We start from the raw sequence: 22,223 nt of genomic DNA, 5'->3' as shown, positions 1-22,223 counted from the left end.
TGTTAGTACTATCAACCTTTTTTTTTTACTATCAACCTCCGAACAAGACATTTTTAGTTACGATTTTATATATAATATATACACTGTCCTATAGAAACAAGCACGCACAAATCATGAGAGAAATATATGTGAGTAAAAGTGAATTGAATTAGCAAAGTTAATATCCTTTGGTCTCGAATGTATGTTAACTGATTAATGTGTTTTTATAGGCTAGCTCAAATCCTCATCCAAATAATATAATCTATATGTAATAATCCCTTCCTACCACACCAAGATTTAATGCCGAGCGGTAGACATATTTAAGGGGGTCTCTAAAAACACCGCAAAGGACCTCCTTTGTGCACAAAGGAGCACAAAGGAGCACTAAGGACCCTAAACAAGTTTGATAAGAGCACAAAGGACCCGAAATTCCCTTTAAAGCATAAAAATATTATGATTCCTGAAGAAAAATGTAAAAAAAATAAAATAATTTCAATAAAAATTGCGATTTTTATAATGTACGATTGGATGTTATCACCGATATCGGATTGGAACCGACTTTATATCCGGGAAAGTGATACATGTAGCTCATGTATGTAAAATTTTTAATAGTTGTAATATGATATAAGTGATAAAAACGTCAATTATTATTCTTAATATTTTGTTGTTGTAATATATTTTAAGATAACAGACTTTACCAAAACTACGATAATTACGTAAGGATACCGATGTTTTGCTTTCATATTTCATCATCAGCTAGAGCTTTCTTATGTATGGTAGGGTCGAGGGTCAATACAGATGACCGAGAATCTATACCAGTGCCAATACAGAAACAGCCAGTTCATAACACTTTTATTAAGGGGGTTCGCGGGTCTAAATCATTTATATAGGATTTCTCTATATTTTTCTATAAATGAACTTTATCTTATAGTTAATAGAAAAATAAAATAAAAAAGTGGGGTCACCGTTCATTTGCGCTCACAATCTGCCTTCGAAAGAAGCATACATTTTTGTAAAGGTGGGTTTTTTCTGTTGAAGTAATAGAAGAAATAAAGGTTATATCGAAATGAAAAAAGAAATTTATTACAGAAATCGCTCAAATTTTACAATAATTTAGTTTAATTACAGCTTATATGGAAATTATATTAAAAAATATAGGTCACCGATGAGTTAAAAAAGATATTTCAATTTTAAAGCCAAAAAAATGCATTTTTCCACCAAAGGGAGATAATTTGGAACTTTTTCAAAGATGTATACATTTTAAAACTCATCTGGGGCCAACACCAAATGATTGTTTTGAATGATTTTTTTACCATGTGATAAAGTAACAACTACAAAGGTAACTAATAAAAATTGTAATGAAAAATAAATGTTTAATTTTTTCTGAAATTTTTATACCCTCGAGCCTCCTTAAATGATAATAAGAAAATTAAAAACCGTAATCAATACAGGGCCAATACGGCTTTTTTCCCGGTTTTTTCTGTATTCAACTAATTAAGTATAATTAAATGAACAATAGATAACAATAATTAATCATAAATGTGCAAAGATTAAACATTTTTTTTCTTTATTCGTACAATTATATTCCGCTTCGGTAGAGTTATCTTCAGATAGTTTCAGATATTAATTAATACATGGGTTTCAAAAGTCTAAATGTAAGTGTTCTCGTACATTTTTTTGCCTAATAAAGACAATCAAAATGATTTGGTAAAGCTATTTCTAATTTCTAAGTTCCCCTTTTTTATGAGACTTAAATCAAGGACAAGAGGTGTATATCATTTTATTCTGACACATGAATTAAGTTTCCCGTCTTTAACCGAAAACTGTTTATTTCTTAGTAAATTAATTTATTTGAATTCAAATAAATAATAGCACCAAATATAATTAAATAATTCCACGGCGATATATTTTTATTTGTCACCTGTATTTTTAATGTGTGTATTAAATGCTCCCTTGTTTTATAATCCACTGATCCGAATAGACAGTCACACCTGGCAAGGTGTGCCCTAGAGGCGTGGTTAAATACCGAAGTGCAAATAACAGTTTACCTTTAAACAAGCCATCTACGAGTATTACCACAGAACCGTGAATACACACATCGTATAAACCTAGTCATAGCAGAGATAGTAAAAGGTCAATAAGAGTACACCAACATATTGTCTTTACAGATTATTGTACTTTAATTTGTTCACCTTATCAGTCCGAAAATGCATTAATTAAAAAAAAAATTATAACTTTTTGTGTTGTCTAAAAAAATAATTCGAATATATACGTTTAACATAGAAAATTTATCTCATGAATTTTTACAATTGCACGTCTGTGCGTTTTATCTTCTTATTATCGGCTGGTTATTAGATAAAGCATAAGTCATCGGCGCGCTTACGATTAAGTTAAAATATGATTAAAAACCAAGACTTTTAATGATTGTATTTTGAATCCCGGCATGCAAAAACCAGGAGAAAACGTCACGACCTACAGGAAGTAGTTAATATTTTTTCATTAATTATTGAATTTCTCCTTTATTACTGCACATTTAGCGATAAAACTTTGTGAATATATATATTATGTCATTATGAACATATTTAAACCATAAGAAAAAAATCACGAATTTTCCCTTTAAGGTTAAATTATGGTGTGGACTGTATGCATTGCATATTTGTCCAATGTTTATGACCACATGTTTACCTCCTGAGATTTTATTCTGCTGTTTGGGTGCAGTTCCTTTGATGTATTCATATCTCAGAGATGTTCTTTGAAATTAAAAAGCAAATTATGTGGCAATTTTATTTACAACATTATTGAATATATTCAAGAAATTTTGGCAACTTTTGAATGTTTGCCATGTCCACTACACATTTAGTCAAGATAAAACAACAGGTATCTTACTTCATAGTTGATTTATAGACAACAGACAGACAAGCAAGTCTCATCATCTATCCAGTATTTTAGCAAATAGAAAACTATTGTAATCCATATTAGAGGTCATATAATGCAATATGTACATTTTTTTTAGCTATTTTAATTGAAAACAGAATCAAAACATGCAGATAGATAGGTTATATTTAAAAAAAAAATATATATACAAGATTTCATTTTTTACACTTTTCAACAATAAAGTAAACAAATACACTCCTAAATAACAAAATGGTCAACAAATCTAATCATTAACAAAACATAACTATTTTGACACATTTTGTGTGTAAAAATACTTGATAAAAATATAAAACATGTAAAATTAAAGTGGAAAAAAGGTGCATGAAATATAAATATGTAAATTAATGCCATGTTTCACAACGTATATCGATATAAATCAAATGCAACAATGGAGAATTTAACATGTCTTTCCACAGATCCTTCAAAACAGAAATTATTTAGTAGTAGTCTGAATATTATAAATAAAGAAATATTTTACTTACACAAATTATCCTATCCTCTATTATCTGGTTATTATCTTATATTACAAGGATTATAAACATTCTCTAAATCAACAATTTATAAAGTTGTTACATAATAGTAATTATTTTCTGCAAATTACTAGCACGAGTAAGCTATCATTAAGAGGCCTGAGGGTTTGAAATTACATAAGAGAGCAGTGAGAACATATCAATCTTTATACTCCCAAACTCTTTTTTAATGACTCAAAACTAAACAAGGCTGAAAAGGTAATCAGGTAATAAAACATTGCCAGTTTGCCTGAACCTGCTTAAGAATCACATTTAGTTCCTTAACTAAATTATATGCTTTATGCAGTTATCCAGTTTTTTTAGACTGATAATGTATAATGCTATACTAGGAAATACTAAATATTCATTCTAAATAAACTGCTTATACTTTTAATACTATTAATATATTAATTGATTGATTGATTGATTGATTGATTGATTGGTTAATGTTTAATTTATTGATGGAGGAAGCTTGAGTGCCTGGAGATAACCACCAACCTTGGGTATGAAAATGACAACCCTTGTCAATTAAGATTTTAGTCAAGCGCACCTGCCCCGTGCAGGATTCCAACTAACAACCACAGTGTTGACTAGCTAGTGATACATATATTCGACCTCTTAGACCACTCAGCCACTGAGACCCTCTTTAGATACTAAGAATATAACCTTTCTCATATTCATCCATTATCCATGATTGGTTCATCATTCAATGAAGTTTTCTAGGACGGGTTCATCACACAATGAAATTTTCCATGAATGGTTCATCATTCAATGAAGTTTTCTAAGACAGGTTCATTACACAATGAAATTACCCATTATTGGTTCATCATTCAATGAAGTTTTCTAAGACAGGTTCACCACACAATAAAATTTTCCATGACTGGTTTCCATAAAATGAAGTTTTCAGCACTGGTTCATCATACAATGAAATTTTCTATGACTGGTTCATCATACAATGAAATGTGTTATGACTGGTTCATCATACAATGAAATTTTCCAGGACTGGTTCATCATACAATGGAATTTTCCAGGACTGGTTCATCATACAATGAAATTTTCCAGGACAGGTTCATCATGCATAATTCTGTCAAACCCAAACCTTGTCAAGTCTATGGAAGTGAAGTCATGATCATAGAATAGTTCCGCAATAGCCCTTCCTATAGCAACGGATTGTTGTACACCGTGTCCACTCATACCATTAGCAAACCAAAAATTTCTGAATTTTGGATGAGGTCCAATAATCAGATTCTGATCGACATAATTATAATCATAATATCCAGCCCAGGCACTCTTTAACTGCAAAAAAAAAACATATAAACATGAGAGTAATAAAGCCAGCTTTGTTTTCTTGCCTACCATATTCTCTAAAGTTTCTTTTTCAGAAATATTTTAGTCTTTAGAACAAATTGGGTGTCAATTTTTTACTTATTAAGTAAAGTTTGAAAAAATATTGTCAATGATCAGCTGTTCAGTGTGGTACTTTGACCACTTAAGGCACACAAAGCTATACCAATCAGAATCTGTGGAAATGAATGTAAAGAAGTTGACTAAAAATTATTAAATACGAAATTTCACTAGCTGCCCATCTTGGTGGCATATTTGTTTGTTATTTGCTAGAAATGGTTAATGTAGAATTAGAATTCCTTTACATGAAATAAATCAAGTTTGTTCTTTTTTTTTCAATTGATAATAAAGGGTTTGACATAAAGATATACCTATAAAGTACATTTGTCAGGAACTACTATCAGGACTACCATAAGTTTATCAAGTCTCTTTAACACTAATGTGAAAAATAACTCTGATAATTTTAAGGGCTTACCTTAATTTTCTCAAACTGTGGATATCTATATGCTAATTTTGGCCAGATTTTTTCTTCAAAGAAATTGTAATCTACATCCAAGTTACTAATATCGGGTTCTTTATCCTGCAAACAGATACAAAAGACAATTGAAAGTCAAATTTACTACAAATACAATATATAAGCAGTCTGCAAACAAAGATCTTGAAAAGTGTCCAAAGGTTTTGATCACCAAAATTTTGAAAAGGACCATCACATTTTTATACAAGAAATAACAGTGAAAACCATCATGACCATGATGACCTGCAGCTTTTTATCAAAGACCATAGAATTTTTCGTAAAACTATTTCATTAAAATTCATAAAAACAAGTAATGCTCTTATAGTATTTGTTACAAAAATGCTATTTAAAAAAATTAATTCATTCTCACCTAATTTAGACTCATGGCTGTACCATTAAAACTATCATGGTACTTATAGAAGGCACTTTGAAAATTAATTAATTATCTATGGAAGCAATTTTAGAATTACAAATACAATTTAACTGTAAAAAGGTCTTTACACCCCATACATAGTTCAGAATTTGAAGGGCCTTTTCTGTGTATCCTGTAAAGTTTTTTCCCGGAACCCCTTTAAGAATGATATAGATGACATATGGAGTTAGATACTAATATTTTTGACCCATTCATACAATAAATACAAATTAATCTGTGCAAACAAGAAATATTTTAATATTTGTTTTAAAAAGCAGTATCTACAAGTTTTCCCAAAAAAAAATTGTTGCCAATTTTGTTCAAAGAATATATAATATATTTTGTATAAAAAAAATATACATATAATAGCTATTTTGGTGCAAATTTTACTGGTTTTTTTTGGATAATTTACTTTTTATCAAGAAATTGAAATTTTATCTGTAGAACAAATCTAATATGATAATCTGCCAAATATTCATATAATCCTGCATCAACCATATAAATATTCTGGTATACGACGTCCAATTGGAAATAAATGTTGTAGAAATTAAGAGAACTCAGCTAATAAAAGAATTTGAACATTTTTCTAGAAGTTATCACAATAAATATAGGCAAACAGTACCTGTAGACCAGTTTTAAAGGCTTCAATGAACTTAAAAAGGTAATGAACTTTGCAAAAACCTCACCAAAATGAAAGCAATGGCTTAATGAGTACTTTGAATACCATGCAAATCATGATTTAATTTGTGATATGATAAAATAAATGAGGTTGTGATTTCAGCAAATTTGTGATTAAAAAAATAAAAGTGGTGCAGAAATTATATTTACAAACAGGAAAAGAATTCACTGTTAACACTTGGTCCAATTAAACATGTCAAAAGAAACACAACAGAATTAAACATACATAAAAATGAAAACAAATTGATATAAAAATAACATACCAAATGGCTAAAACTGACATTCAGTGGTTGTCGTTTGTTGATGTGTTACATATTTGTTTTTTGTTCATTTATTTGGACATAAATTAGGCTGTGTAATAATTAACAGTGACCATATATTTCTAATAAAAAAGTAAGCAAAATAGAAGCAACAAGCTAAAATTAAATTAGAATTTTTGAGGGTTTCATAAATCATAGAAAGTAGCATTGATTAACCTGTGAACATTTTTCCTTTTTCTAAAGACAAGAAAGGCTTTATCAAAAACGTTTACATGCAATAAAACATTTGAAATGATAAAAAAAATCATACCAACAAAGGGATTTTCATCATAAACAGCTTTTTAAGAATTATTGGACAAACAGTAAGTCAAAATTTTAAGAATAACATAAATTTGTTCAATTTGTGTACCTCTAACATGAGAATCATGTGATTAAATAACATTGCATTGATAACTAATTTGTAATGCTGTTGCTAAAAATGATATAAAACTACATCAGAAACTATTCTTCTCTTAACAATTTTTTTGGCAAGTGGTCAATTATGGTTATAATGTTACAAAATCTTTAAGTCATAGTGTTGACATATATATATAAATTGCTCAGGCATAGCTCAGGTAACCATTGTAACTATAAAGTCGATTCAACACACAGTTATAACATCAACATCTACCAAAAAAATCAAGTTGGCATCATGTAAAAAATTTGGTAAGAGATAAATTGTTTCTGAATTAACATTTTTTTAATGACACATGTATGCATGATACATAGGCCTTAACCATAAATAAAAGCAAATGTGTCAAAAAATATTAAATAACTGGAACAGTTGAACTATGTGTTACCTCTGACTTGAAACCCTAGAAAAATTCAACAATTTGTTACATTTGTTACTTTAGTGTGTGTGATATACATGGATTATTAATTCATTAATAAATTACAAACATCATTACATATGGCAAACTTTTCTCACAAATTTTTAGATATTTTGTATAAACCCAATACCTTCAAAACATTACCTAGAAATCATTTTCATAACACTTTCATGAAAATTTGGTTGAAGGCAAATTAATTAATATATTTTAAGATGAAGCACTAAATCTTTAGATATTACTAATTTTCAAACAAATTAAACTTGTACATGTGTGTCCATTTGATATATATATATATTGTGTACAAGTTGTAATGTTGTACAAATTTTTGGTACAAGTTATCAGTGTTTTATGAATTGCTAAGCATAAATGGATGATGCAAGCTTACAGTCTTTTGCTTCACATATTTCTGTCATATTTTCACAACTACATGGCACAATCTAATACCGAGCATTGATACAAAAAACATTATTAGACCACAAAAAGACTTTTTATGGATATGAATATGATACCAGGAGAAAAATAAAATTAGAACTTCAACCATTCAAGTATCCTCATTTCCATTTTGATGACAAGGATAACAGCACTAAATGTAAGGTTGAAGTATATACATTTGAATCTAAAACATTGAACTAGTACATATTAGAAGATAAATCTGTATCACCTGGTGCAAGAAGGAGTGTGTCAAAAAACTTATAACTTGTACAAAAACCCTGTACAAATTATAATTTGTACAAATTTACATCTTGTACACAACATATACATGTGAAAGAAAGTTTGCTGAAAGTGGGGGGATTTTATAAATAAATTTCTATCCAGCATCCATTTAATAGAGACATTTAGGTTTTATGTCCACATCCACTTAAACTATCAATTGGTGCCAGAGTATATTCAAAGCTCTTGTAAGCACTGGAGGGTAAAGATTGCTTTAATTTATGAGTGAGAATTAAAATCAAATATGGCATTGTATAAAAAAAACATTGGTTGTAGTTGATTCAACTATAATTCTGGACAAAGGGAGATAACTCGAATTTTTAAAGATGACTTAAACAATGACATTATTGATATTTTCAGAATGGATATCAGATTCCTGCACCTTGCAAAAGTTAATGCTATTTTCTTTACAAGTACAAAATTATTTTGTAATTTTAATATGTGAGCATATACAATGATATATTTCATTAATAAATTTCTGAAAAGGCTGTATAGAATTTTATGATCAACGCACTAAAGTGTGTGTATCTCAAAAGTAGTGATAAGCCTTTAAATATCATGTCAGAACCATTGGGTTTGATTGCATTTTGATGCAATCTTTACCCAAAAATTATTCTTATAGTTACCTCTTCAGGGGACAAACCACATATATAACATCCACCTAGCCCTTCTCTTCTGAAATATACTCCATTTGTATCGACAGTCAAAGGTGCTTCTAAACCTGGACCATTTGGACAGTGAATAACATAAACAAATCTTTTTCTATAAATAAAGTTTTTGAATTAGAATACTACCTTAGTCTTTAGCTAGATAGAAAGATTTTATAACATGTCAATCTATTAAAAATATACATATAGGTCATTTATTTTAAAAATCAATCAATGTACACTTATTACATGTATTATAAATTCTAAATGCATTTCTTTAAAAGTATGGTGTAAGCTTTGAGGTTTAATTACCCTCCAAAATCATAAACATTACTGGTAATACCAAACAAATTATGATATATCCATAATCTATGCTCAATAAAAATGGGTTCAAAAAGGAATCAGTGGCTTAAAAGATAAGGAAAAAAATTATATGTGACTTTTAAAAGACAAGGGAAAAAAATTGTGGTCAAAAGAAAGGAAAATTTTAAACGTAGCTGAAACGACAAAGAAAATATAATGAAATCATATAGTGTAATAAGAATTTAATAACAAGTCTCAATCATTTGAAAATTATAAGAAACTTATAGTTAACTACTAGGGACTATTCATTTGCAAAAAAAATATGCTTCCTGTTCATCTATAAAAATTGTTCAGACCAAAGAAAGGAAAAAGCAAGTTTTCAGAAACAGTATGACACTTGAATTTTTCATTATTTTGCCATTATATAAGTCTGATTTGTTTGTTGTTTTAAAACTATATTTTTTTTCCATTTTGGTTTAAAATCTTAAGGTGGTACCCAACACTTTCACTAAAATCAATTTTCATAAAATTTTGTCAAAGTATTTACTTTAACCCTTTAACAAAACTATAAAAATTTCAAATATTTTGAACCAACCGTTTTGTCAGAAAAATTACACTGGTTATATAGCAATTTGAAAAACACCAATTTTGGTCATTGAGAAGCTGAATATTCCTTTTACAACACAACGTAATTAAAATGTTTAGGTTAGCTGACTTTACAGAGTTATCTCCCTGTAGTGTTAGGTACCACCTTTAATGAGAGAAAAAAAAGTTCATATTTTGATGACATGTTATTCCCTTTGCTAAAAAATAAGTGAAAATCCTAAATTTGAACTTTGAAAATGCTGACCATAATAGTTAATGACCTACACATTCAGACACTTGAATTTAAATTTGATTATAATATGATAATGATTCTGACGAGGTAAAATAACACAGATATAAATGTAATGTTATATGTGTCTATAATATGAATCAAAATATCATTTATTGATGCTTAAGGTAACTTCAACATTTACAAACTGATTTGTTAATCATCCATGTAATATGCAAGTAATAATGTTAAAAAGATGTAAAGGAAATTCTAGAATTGTTTTGAAAATTGAGTAAAGTTCAAACTTTCGAAAGAGCACTTCAATATCATTTAGTGAAGCAGAACAGATAAAAAGACAACCAGACAAAAATATGCCAAACACAAAACTACATAACTGAGCTAAACAAACACTCATAAAGACCTTGACTCGAACTTTGATCCTTCATAATAAAGAGACAGTATTTCTAATTTCAATAGTGGCACCCAAACATCTTGGTCATTTACCCAAAACACAATACTAACCTTGGTTCCACAGGTAGAGGAACAGATAAGCCACCTTGCCCTGTTCCAATTCCTGCCATTTCTGCTATCTCTCCAGCCCATGGTCCAGCACAGTTGATTACCAATGAAAAGTGCATCTGATGAAGATTTCCCTCCTCGTCTTTTATCTAGAGCAAAAAATAAATCTTACAAGAGGTACAGAGTGAGTCAACACTGGAGATTGTCCTCTTTCAAAATGTGAGATCTTCTAGTTCACCTCTTAAGGCTTTAAAGCAACATTTATGATGTAGAACAGCAACAGAAGAATGTTTCTTTTGACACATTGGCTCTTTTCTAATAGTTCATGAAAATTTTGATTTCTAAACAACATCCATACAATATCCTCTACTTTCTTACATATTTTGTTCCTTTTCATTTCACATATGTCAAATATGTCATAATGTACGTTCAACTTGAATTTTATCACCATGGTAACTACTATTCTTTGACTTATAAATGAAACAGTTTTTTCTAGTGTTTGCCTTTATCAAAGATATATTGATGGATTGTTGGTTGCGTAAAGTCCAGTGGCAAATATTTTATGTATGTTCAAGATGATATTATTTGTTAAATACCTACATCAATATTATTGAGAGTTTGGAAATCAGTTTCAGATCCAACATGGCTGCCAGGGTTACTAGTCTGTTGGAAGCCAACTACTTCCCCTTTCACATAGGTAACCTCATTATTGACATTATTCTGTCTGAATGCTTTCAATAGCAGCCATGGATCAAACCAACCTTCTCCCTGTGTTCCTAAAAATGTTAAAGTATGTATGATTTAGATCTATTTTGTTACATTAGGTGATCTGTTTATTTGCAATTGTCATGGCAGTCAGCAGTGTTTCAGAACATCTGTTGTTTGACCAGCTAGTCAGATTTGTTTTTTGGTTAAGATATACTTTTTGAATTTTGGAGAAAAAAAATTGTGCTGTATTTAGATCCTCTACCAAGAAACTTGTTTTGCGTGCACACATATAAAAATTGTGTTTTTTTTGTCCAACACAATCAGGTCTGAGACCACAGTTATCGTCCCTTGATTTTCTTGAACACAAATTTATATAGTCCCTAGTGTGGACAGTGTGTTACTTGCCAATTCTTTTTATACCCCTTCCAAATTTATTTCTCCACGTTTTATGCTTGAAATAGCAAGTAGGGGGTGAAATTATACTGTTATTTTTTTTTTAAAGTAAAGTAGTGATTTGGTCCAGCTGAAAATGGTTACAAATAAGCACTTCGGAAGCTGTCAAAAGATTTCAAGACCCCCTTATCATAAAATTGTCCATATTGAGTTAGAGCTGATGGTCTTTTCTATAATTTTGATAGAATTTGTCCAAAAAGTACTAGTACATGTACAACACACTGTAAAAATATTATTGAAAAAGTGGGATTTTTTTAATTTTCATTCATTGTCTAATTTTTTTAATTTTCATTTATTGTCAAATTTTAGTCAGCAGTAAACATAATAATTCAAACCTTTATTATGCACTACGAAATAACTGTGGTCTTAGATCATCATAGGTTTGAACTTTGTTTTCAAACGCTTAACATGCTTAATAAGACGAACAATTTTTCAAACCTTTATTATCATCACAATTTTAGTCAGCATAATAATTTCAAAATGGACAGGATGACGAAATATTTTTTATTTACAATAAAAATAAATAATACATACCATATGATGCCATTTCTATACCCTCTAAGTTAACCCAGGGAAATTTTTGTGATATTTTCTCTCTTGACAATAATTCTATTTTGGCACCTAGTTCTCTGTAAGAAAACAAGAAATATGCATCTCTACTTATAAAAGATGTTTGAATGAACAAAATTCTATATTCTTTGTTAGTCTTGTATTATTTTTAATCTAAGCTCATTATAAATATGCTTTAGAGTTTAGTGTGACATCCATTTTCACAGAACTACTACTTATTTAGGGGTCAGCTGAAGCCTGACTCTGGGTGCTGATTTTCTTGCTGTGTTGGAGACCCATTGTTGGCCGTTTTTCTGCTCTTTGGTCAGGTTGATGACTCTTTAAAACATTCCCCATTTCCATTCTCTATTTTATACTTATTACTCAATCAGTAATTCTCATGATGTTTTTTTTTATTATTCAAAATTATCAGTCAAAAAGTGTTCTACAATGATCATCAGTCATTTAGATTTTCTGATTGAGCCCCAAAATTGTGGTTTTACACCTGAAGTACAAATGAACCATAAGTATCAGTTTTGAGACCTATAAACATGATAAGGTTTTATTATTTATTAAAATTACCTCTGAAATTTAACACATGTTTCCAGATTTTCTGCTTGTTCTTTATTAGCTAGGAACATATAACCCTGGTGATTGAACTGGACATCAGGAGGATCATGGTCTAGAACATATAACAAAATGTATGAACAAATGAATTTGATGATTAAAATGGACATCAGGAGGTTCATGGTCTAGAACAGATAACAAAATGTATGAACACATGAATTTGATGATTAAACTGGACATTAGGATCTTGGTCTAGAACAGATAACAAAATGTATGAACACATGAATTTGATGATTAAACTGGACAGCAGGAGGTTCATGGTCTAGAACAGATAACAAAATGTATGAACAAATGAATTTGATGATTAAACTGGACATCAGGAGGATCATGGTCTAGAACAGATAACAAAATGTATGAACACATGAATTTGATGATTAAACTGGACAGCAGGAGGTTCATGGTCTAGAACAGATAACAAAATATATGAACATATGAATTTGATGATTAAACTGGACATCAGGAGGATCATGGTCTAGAACAGATAACCAAATGTATGAACACATGAATTTGATGATTAAACTAGACAGCAGGAGGTTCATGATTTAAAACAGATAACAAAAGCCATGAACAAATAAACTTGATGATTAAACTGGACATCAGGAGGTTCATGGTCTAGAACAGATAACAAAATGTATGAACAAATGAATTTGATGATTAAACTAGACAGCAGGAGGTTCATGATTTAAAACAGATAACAAAAGCCATGAACAAATAAACTTGATGATTAAAGTGGACATCAGAAGGTTCATGATCTAGAACAGATAACAAATAAACTCCATAAATAAGGCCGTTAGTTTTCTCATTTGAATTGTTTCAGATATGTCATTTCAGGGCCTTTTAAAGCTGACTATGTGGTATGTGCTTTGCTCATTGTTGAAGGCTGTACGGTGACCTATAGTTAGTTATTTCTGTATCAATTGGTCTCTTGTAGAGATTTGTCTCATTGGCAATCATACCACATCCTCTTTTTTATATTGATGATTACACTTGAATACATGTACATGTGTTAACCTAATAAGAACACCAGTAAAGACTAGTACATGTAGTAAGAAATATTATCCCAAATTTATATTTTTTGGCAAGATTGTGGATTGTGAAATTATATATCTACATAACACTTTAAAGTAAGTCATATAAGTATTAAAACAAAATAAAACAGCATATTTTTTAGTCTATTTAGCTTTCAGTAAACATGGTAAATAAGAAAAAAAAGGTGTATGTACTGCTAACATTTTTATAAATAAATAATTTGCACATTGCAATTGACATGTCTTGCATTTGAGTTTTAGCAATTTTGATAATAAAATGTAAATGTTGAAATCAAAATAGCAATACTAAAAGCATGTTTAGCATACAGTACTGTCATGACTGTAAGATATCAAACTAATAAAGTCAATGAACTATGACTGAAGGTACAGACCTGTACAAATAACTTCCCTGTAAACAAGATATGTCAATCATTGTCAATGCTAATACAACTGCATATCAAATATCATTTACTTATAAGTGGTTCCCTTGTCATAAATTTTTTAATGAAACTATGCAAAAGCATGACTGGAGCGCCCCCCCCCCCCCCCCCTTAGGTCAGTCAGCAACCCCCCCCTCCCTAAGGAAAAGTGCTGGATCCGCCACTGCGCCCTAAACTAATCTAATCTCAAACTTGAACATTCAACCTAGGCAATTGTTTAAAAGTAAACAGTAAAGTCAACTACGCATAATGGCAAACAATCTTACCAAATATGAAAGATTTCTTGCAAAAAGATTTATAGCTGCTTTCACAATGCAAAGTGTCATTGTGTTGCAAAAGGAGTTGGAACCCCCCTTTTTTTTGGGCAATCAATGCATTTGAATTGATTGGGACATGTAGTTGGAACCCCCCCCCCCCCCCCCCCCCCCTCCCTCTTTTGAAAATGGCTGGATCCGCCCCTGAAGGCTTCTGTCAATAGTTTCACTGAATAGAGTCTACACTATTATTGTGCTTTACTAGAAAAATATTGGTAAAAGTTCCATAACTCCAACATGAATTATTAAATGAAAATAACATGATTAAGGTGTAAATTACAAATATCATTTAAATGTCAGTTGGTGAGTTTTAAGATTAACTTCATATTAAATCTTTTTGATTGATGTAATTGTGTTACAAGATTAAATAAATGGAGAATCTGTCCATGGGACACAGACGTTGCCCACTTTTGCATAAAACGTAAAACATGTAAAAAAGGGACATAACCAGAGAACTGTAAAAGTGAAGCTTACCAAATTCGAACCTGATCTGTGTTTTATGGTCATAAGCATTGTGTATAAGGTTAAAGAGACTTATTTTGGGACAGACAGATGAAAGAATGGACAGACGGCCTGACTCCAGTAACACTTAATGCCCCCTTCTTTGTGTCATTCATGTGGCAAAGGGAAATAACCTTACATTTTACCAAATACCATGAATACACTGAGGTGTGACCTGATGTTCATCAATTTTAGTGCAAGAATCATATATAATGTTGAATTATAAAATGCGATGTTCCATAATAATAACCAATTTCAGTACAATGAACTTATTTTTTACAAAGATGTTCCCTGATGTTCATCAACACCAGTCTAATGAACTTAATTTTTTACCTAATACACTAAGATGTTCCCTGATGTTTCTTATGAAATCTGTCGTGAACATAGACATCTCAATATTTTCTCGAAGACTAAATTGGTGACGTATTCCCCCTGCTGACAACATACTTGAAGCTCTTGTGTACTGAAAAATAAGGAACAGAACATTGAATTTTATATTTCATTTCTAAAATGTTGAAGCTATTATAAAAGATTTATAATTCTATAATTCTGGTTAAAAATTTTGCGAAAACTAAGGCAATAACATATGAACATGTATCATGATTATTTACAAATGAACATAATTTGTTGAACTTGATTATATCTTTTATATCAAACTTAATTTATTGTCTCATTTTGGATTGTCCCATTTTATTTATAAGACAAAGTGAAGTTGCATTTTTTGTGTTCCCTGTTAAGCTAACCCTGTTTACAATGGTTTACCCTAAATTTGCATACCTACCTGTACCCTAACGCATTTTAAGAATATTTTTGGCTTTAGCATTATCAAGAGTTGTGAATGTCGCCCTATATCATGTACACGTACTAATAGTCATGATTGTCTATCTGAAATATTTTAAGAGTACAATCATTTCACATATATAGTTACCAGGTGGAAGAAAATAAATTTAAATAACTTCTACTTTTTTTTTGCCTATAGCATGTATAGCTAAAGTAAAAATTAGCTTTCACTTACACCATAATCTCTTTCCACTATTGTAACATTGACACCTTTAGGATTTCTTTTCTTTAACCAGTAAGCCACTGAATTTCCAACCAGTCCTCCCCCTATGATCAATATATCTGCTTCTCTAGGAACTACGTTCCTTGCTTGAGTCACACGACCTGTAGTAAAAGCTCCAGTTATGCTCTTCACCTCTTCTTTTAAAATAATCCATGGGGAATGGTAGGTACCAGCAGCAGGTGTTTTATACTCTTTCTCAGCCACCACTTTGTTTTCTTTCTCTGGATCATTTGGATCAGAACCTTTGTCACTCAAGCATCTTATAGATACAGATTTGTTTAGTGAGTTACATCTACATCTCAGCCTGGGTGCATATTTACTAAACATTTCAAAACAGGAAATGTAAATCTAAAATAAGATTAAATAAATAAGTCAAATAAATTACTGACATGACTGAAATGAAACTAGCTTTGAACATTTATCATGTTTATATCAAAGTTCTGTATTTTTGACAATTAAAAGACCATAGCCATGCAATGCGGTTTGTGTATCAGATTTACCAAAAGGAAAAGGCATGATGGGGGTGGCCATAGGGTTAAAGGTGATTGAAAAAATGTGATCAGTTTTTTTACACAACTTGCTTGCAAATTTACTTTAATATATATATAGGAAACATAAAAATTGAATGTAAAAATTATGTACATAGCTGTCTAAGAATAGAACAAATAACAAAGTTGATAAAAAAAAAATCAATAGTGAAATTTGATTTATGGCATTTTAAAGATGCTGAATTGTACAAATGTTGTATATGATATATACTTGTTATTTAAAAATGAAAATAAACACAGTTACCATGCAGCATGGTTAACTTATAAGGATTTTTCATATTTTATTTACAGAAATAATGTTTACCTCACACAAGCTGCATGTCTATCATGTCTATAATACATGTAATATATTTTATGTAACATATATCTACTAACATGATTAAATTATTGTATTCATTCATATTAAACATCTCTCATATTTTGATCTGACATGTAACAATTAGTTCATATGGTTTGACACCTTCATGACCTTTTAGATTTAGTCTTCTTTAAAAGTATATCATGTATATAGAATATTGAAAGAAGTGCAACTCAAAATCAAACTGGATCTGTATTTGTTGTTAATTAATATTGTGTTTAATAAGTGGATACATGTATGTCTTTTAATACACATTATCAGTATTTGGAAATCTGTCCCAGTTGACCTGAGAATCTGCCATGCAGGCCGCTTGAACTATTGACATCAACAATCACTTTTCCATTGTGGTGTCCGGTATTTTGTATTGTGACATCAAACTTTTACTGGAATTTTTGTAAATGGCGGACAAAAATCGACAAGGTCTATAAGTTACTATAACCTTCTGTGTGGTTTATAAAGGAAGGGACCCTTATCAGGACTCTGCAGCTGGGATCAGGTGTTTTTAAGGTTCATCATAACAAATAGACAAATATGGCCGTATTTTCACCTAAAAAAACACACTGTGTACAGACTGACCTGTGCTGTTTGGAAAGTTTTAATGCCTAGCATCCACTAGATATATAAAAGTTAAATGCATTTTGTATTTAACAAACATAAAATATTTCTTGGTTTTTGATGGGCATTTTTTTCCCTTTCTGCAGAAGGTGCAAAAATAAACAAACACCTGAATTACTTTGATACTGTCCACTCGCAGCTGACTCAGATAAACTCTTTAACTCACCTATAGTTGTGAAGATACCTCTTGTCCATGTCAATTAAGAACAATCAAAACAATACAAACTGGTTTTTTACCTGAGGGTGCATCTCATAGTTATACCACAACTTAGTTAATTTTCACATCTTTTGCATGAAGGAAAAAAAATGCCCGTCAAAATCCAAAAGAGATTTTATCTTTCTGAAACAGAAAATGCATTTAACTTTATTATATCTAGTGGATGCCAGGCATTAAAACTTTTCCAAGTTCACAGGTACATTTAAGTCTGTACTCATAGTAATTTTTGGCATGTAAATCCAGCCATATTTGTCCGTTTGTTATGATGGACCTTAAGCTCAGGATTTCGGGATGAAGGAATTCTTTTTTTTTAATTTCGTGATGTCAGGATTTAAATTACTTTTGATTCAGGAGCTCAGGATTTCATGTTTTAAGCCTGGGATTTCGGAATCAGGACCCCTCTGAACCCCCATTTTAAAATTAAGAAGAACACTTAAAAAAATTAAATACCATCCAAAGAAAGGGTTTATCTATTTGTCTAGGAGTTTCTGCAACAGCCAGTTTGGAAGTATTACAAGTTATGGCAGGAGTTTTGCCATTAGATCTTAGAAGAGAAGAAATGGCTATTAGAGATATTGCAAGACTAAATTCTTATTCAACCAAAATCCCTATCAGAAACAAAATAGATGAATGGAAAAACAAAGAAACAGTGGACAAGTTCATATCACCTTTAGGCTTAATGTTACAACAAGCAAAAAACATGAAAGAAGAAACAGATATCAGTATTGATGACATAGAGCCAGAATATCAATTTCAAGGTCTACAAGCATCAAAATCTCCAACAGAATATTGGCGTACTCTTGGTTTCTCAAAAAACAGAACTAAAGAACAAGAAATCACAGGAAAAAATTTAATATTAAACAAACTTAACACAGTATCTCCATCAACAGTTGTTGCTTTTACAGACGGTTCTTGCCAATCCAACCCAAGACCTTGTGGAGCAGGTGCAATTGTAATCTTCAACAATAAAGAAATAGAACTTAAACAACCAGTTTCAAAAAGGGGTTCAATTCTTTTGGCAGAGCTTGTTGCAATAAAATTTATATTAGATTATGTAAGCAGAATTAAAAATAAAACATTAATAGAAGAAGTAAAAATATTTTCGGACAGTCAATCAGCAATTGGAATTTTAACATTAAACTGGAAAATTGAAAATCATAGATCCACTTCACATGAAATTATTTCCCTTATTAAATCTATCCAAAAACACCATGGAATAAAAATTAATTTTGATTGGACCCCAGGACATGCAGATGTTAAAGGAAATGAAATAGCTGATAAACTAGCTAAAGAGGCAGCTAAAGAGGCAAATCAAATTCAAAAAGAAGCTCATATTACAGTAACTAAACAAGATATTGAAACAGCAGCAAGAATTTTAGTAAATAAAAAGTGGCAACATAGATGGGATAATAGTGATACAGGAAGATTTTATTATAACTTTCATCAGACTGTCAGCAAAAAATCGACATTTGATTATCCAGATCATAAAACAGCAAAAATTATTAGAAATTTAAGATCCGGATACTACCTAAAAATTACCAAAACAAAATCAATCAAAATATAGACCCCAAGTGTGAATGTGGTCAATTAGAAACTGTGGAACATTATTTATTATTTTGTGAAAATTATGAAGAGGCAAGACAGAAACTTATACATGAGATATACTTTAACACAGGATCGTTGCATATTGATTTGGAACTTTTATTGTCAATGGAAAAAAACGACAATGTCTCCGTCTCTAATAAAACACTAATGCGATTGTTGAATGACTTTATTTGCGAGTCGCACCGGTTTGATTAATGTAATGTTAATTTTTTTTTTAATCTTTTATTTTTTTCCTTTAAATTTTCATGTTAATTAATAAATGTATATATATTTTTAATTTTTGTAAAAATATGTTAAGCACAGTTGCCACCTAATAGTTTATATTTTAAAGTACAAGTGAGTTGTTTACCAGAGTGAAATATATACACGCAAGACTTGAAAAATTACAAGGGAGACAATCCAGTGTCAACAGCAACACCTACAGAATACAGAATAAAATTATATATTTAATTTAATGATTTTTTTTCATTTAGACGCAATTGGCAAAATTATGCATTCTAGTACAAATGTGTTTATTTTCAAACGAGCTAATAGCTAAGGCGTATCAGTAAAAAAAAGACGGCATTTGTAAATTTGACGACTGACCTGTCAGCAGGTCATAATTTTTGTCATGTCGACTGCGGCCAATGGCAAATCTGTAAAAAAAAGTTCTAAAAAACAAAATTATATGATACAGTTCGAAAAATAATAGTCTGAATCCCGTTAAAGGTTGAAAGCTTGGATCATAAGGTAAATTAAATGTACTATTATCTGATAATTTACCAGAATAATACAATACAGGTTTTAAAACAAAAATATTTACATGCTGCACTTCAACTGGCCTTGAAAAATAAACATTTGCTTTAGTCTTTCAGTGTTGAGCTAACGGATAATTGTTGACCAGATACCAGTAAAGAAATTGTAAATCCTGCTCAACTTCGGATAGAAATTGTACAGAATACGTATTTATAAGTGTATGGTACGCGGGAAAAACAATATAAACAATAATTTCAAATTAAAATAAAGCACCTGCTTTTTTCTAACGCAAAAAAAAAATTTTTTTACAGTGTCATCATCTGAGATCATCATCGAGTGTCTGAGTCACAAGGACTTGGTTAACAGATTAAAATTTTGTTAATCATTTTTTTCATTTTTTTTAGTATTTCCTGTCTATTTGTATTACTTTATTAACGTATTTGACGTTAACATCACTATTTCTTTGTTTTCTAGTATTGAAAAAATCCTATTCAGTATTTAAGAATTGAATGCTTCTTTTTGTAAATTTATTGGGGTGTAAAAGCGTTGACCGAAGTACATTTTGTATGAAGCGCGGAAGCACTTCATTCTAAAAATGTACGCACGGTCAACGCTTTTACAACCCTATAAAGTTACAAAAAGAAGCATTCAATACTTATAATTACATTTTTTTAGCTATGATCAAGAAAAAACGAATTTTATATTGTTTTTATTTAATTCATCTGTGCACTTTATTGTGGTACCACGTGTTATCATGAATGAAAAGTTTTATTGAGTGATACAATTGCTTACGGAATAACACGTGATGTGCTGTTAGCTAATTAGAATAAAGTATTATAATGAAACATACATCTAATGTAATTATTCGGATATGGATAGTAAGCTGCCCATTGCTAGAAAACAAAGATCTCTTAATTTGTGTTATCGTAGTCTCAGTTTTCAGTATCATACCCATATGGATTGGTCCAAATACTCATATGTTCCTGAAAGTCCGAGAAATCTATAGTCCGACAGTTTAATAGTCCGACAGTTCTATAGTCCATTGGTGGATCCAGGGGGGGGGGGGGGTGTTCCGGGGGTTGGACCCCCTTTTTTTTTGGCCGATCAATGCATTTGAATGGGAACATATAGTTGGACCCCCCCCCCCCCCCCCTTTTGTCCTGGGTTGAACCCCCCCCCCCTTTTTTTTAAATGGCTGGATCCGCCACTGTAGTCCGACATATACAAATACAATATTAAGTCAATGTCAGGAAAATATAAACTAGGCTGAGAAACTGGAGAAGGACTGGTTCTTCCGAACCTTCATCGACACCAGTATTCAGTTGGGTACAAAAAAAGTTTATGTTTTTATGACGTTGACCTAATATTGTTTTTATACTGCAACTTGAATTAATACATTGATATAGCGTTTTAAATCGCAACACAAATGTCAAACTTATTTTCATCCTTTAATGGATCCCTGATTGTGGAGAAAGTGTTCCGTCATGAAATTGACATTATACAAAATATATATAGCTTTGTTACTATATTTAAGACTAATCACAGGCCGATGCACAAGGCGTTCTACCTGGCTTTCGAGACGCGACAGACCTAACATTTCCAAAACTTAATCCCCGTTATTGTTTTTAACTTATTTCCCAGCCCCCCCCCCCCCCCCCCCACCTCAAATCGATTCCACCTTTGGTCGGTTTTAAACTCAATGCTTATATCAAAATGCGTTTAATAACTTAAAAAAAAACTTGTTGGTAGATACATATTAATTTAAAGTTATCATGAAATCGAAACAGTCGCAGACACGTATGCCGCAGATTACCGGACCCTCTTTCTTTTATCTATTCTTTTTGTTTAATTTTCATAATAAAATATTCTTTCATATTTCAACCTTTATTTTAAGCTATTTAAACTACTTAAGAATTTCACACTTTTCACGTGAAATACTTGAACGGTGCATGGTGTGCATTACCAAGTT

General features: G+C 30.8%; 2 protein-coding genes across 3 annotated transcripts; one reads left to right on the top strand and one right to left on the bottom strand.

The window, feature by feature from the left end:
- Window positions 1-3,157: 3,157 nt before the first annotated feature.
- Window positions 3,158-20,403, bottom strand: LOC139512321 (FAD-dependent oxidoreductase domain-containing protein 1-like). 2 transcript variants are annotated; one of them, XM_071299834.1, is made up of 11 exons: window positions 20,322-20,403; window positions 16,129-16,524; window positions 15,447-15,576; window positions 12,786-12,885; window positions 12,189-12,283; window positions 11,094-11,269; window positions 10,497-10,642; window positions 8,837-8,972; window positions 7,470-7,484; window positions 5,242-5,346; window positions 3,160-4,718 (listed from the first exon to the last, which is right to left on the bottom strand). In XM_071299834.1, the coding sequence occupies exons 2-11, from the start codon at window positions 16,501-16,503 to the stop codon at window positions 4,464-4,466; spliced, it is 1,533 nt and encodes a 510-aa protein (XP_071155935.1). In that variant the 5' UTR covers window positions 16,504-16,524; window positions 20,322-20,403; the 3' UTR covers window positions 3,160-4,463. The 2 variants fall into 2 exon arrangements, with proteins under 2 accessions (XP_071155936.1, XP_071155935.1); XM_071299835.1 differs by lacking the exon at window positions 7,470-7,484 and having other exon boundaries at window positions 3,158-4,718.
- On the top strand, window positions 18,435-19,478 carry LOC139510884 (uncharacterized). Its single transcript, XM_071297427.1, has one exon. It carries the CDS (start codon window positions 18,435-18,437, stop codon window positions 19,476-19,478), a length of 1,044 nt encoding a protein of 347 aa, XP_071153528.1.
- Window positions 20,404-22,223: the final 1,820 nt, after the last annotated feature.

Source organism: Mytilus edulis, chromosome 2 (genome assembly GCF_963676685.1).
Source record: "Mytilus edulis chromosome 2, xbMytEdul2.2, whole genome shotgun sequence".
NCBI lineage: Eukaryota > Metazoa > Mollusca > Bivalvia > Mytilida > Mytilidae > Mytilus > Mytilus edulis.
The sequence above is the reverse complement of the archived record's forward strand: the minus strand, read 5'-3'. Positions and strand labels throughout refer to the sequence as shown.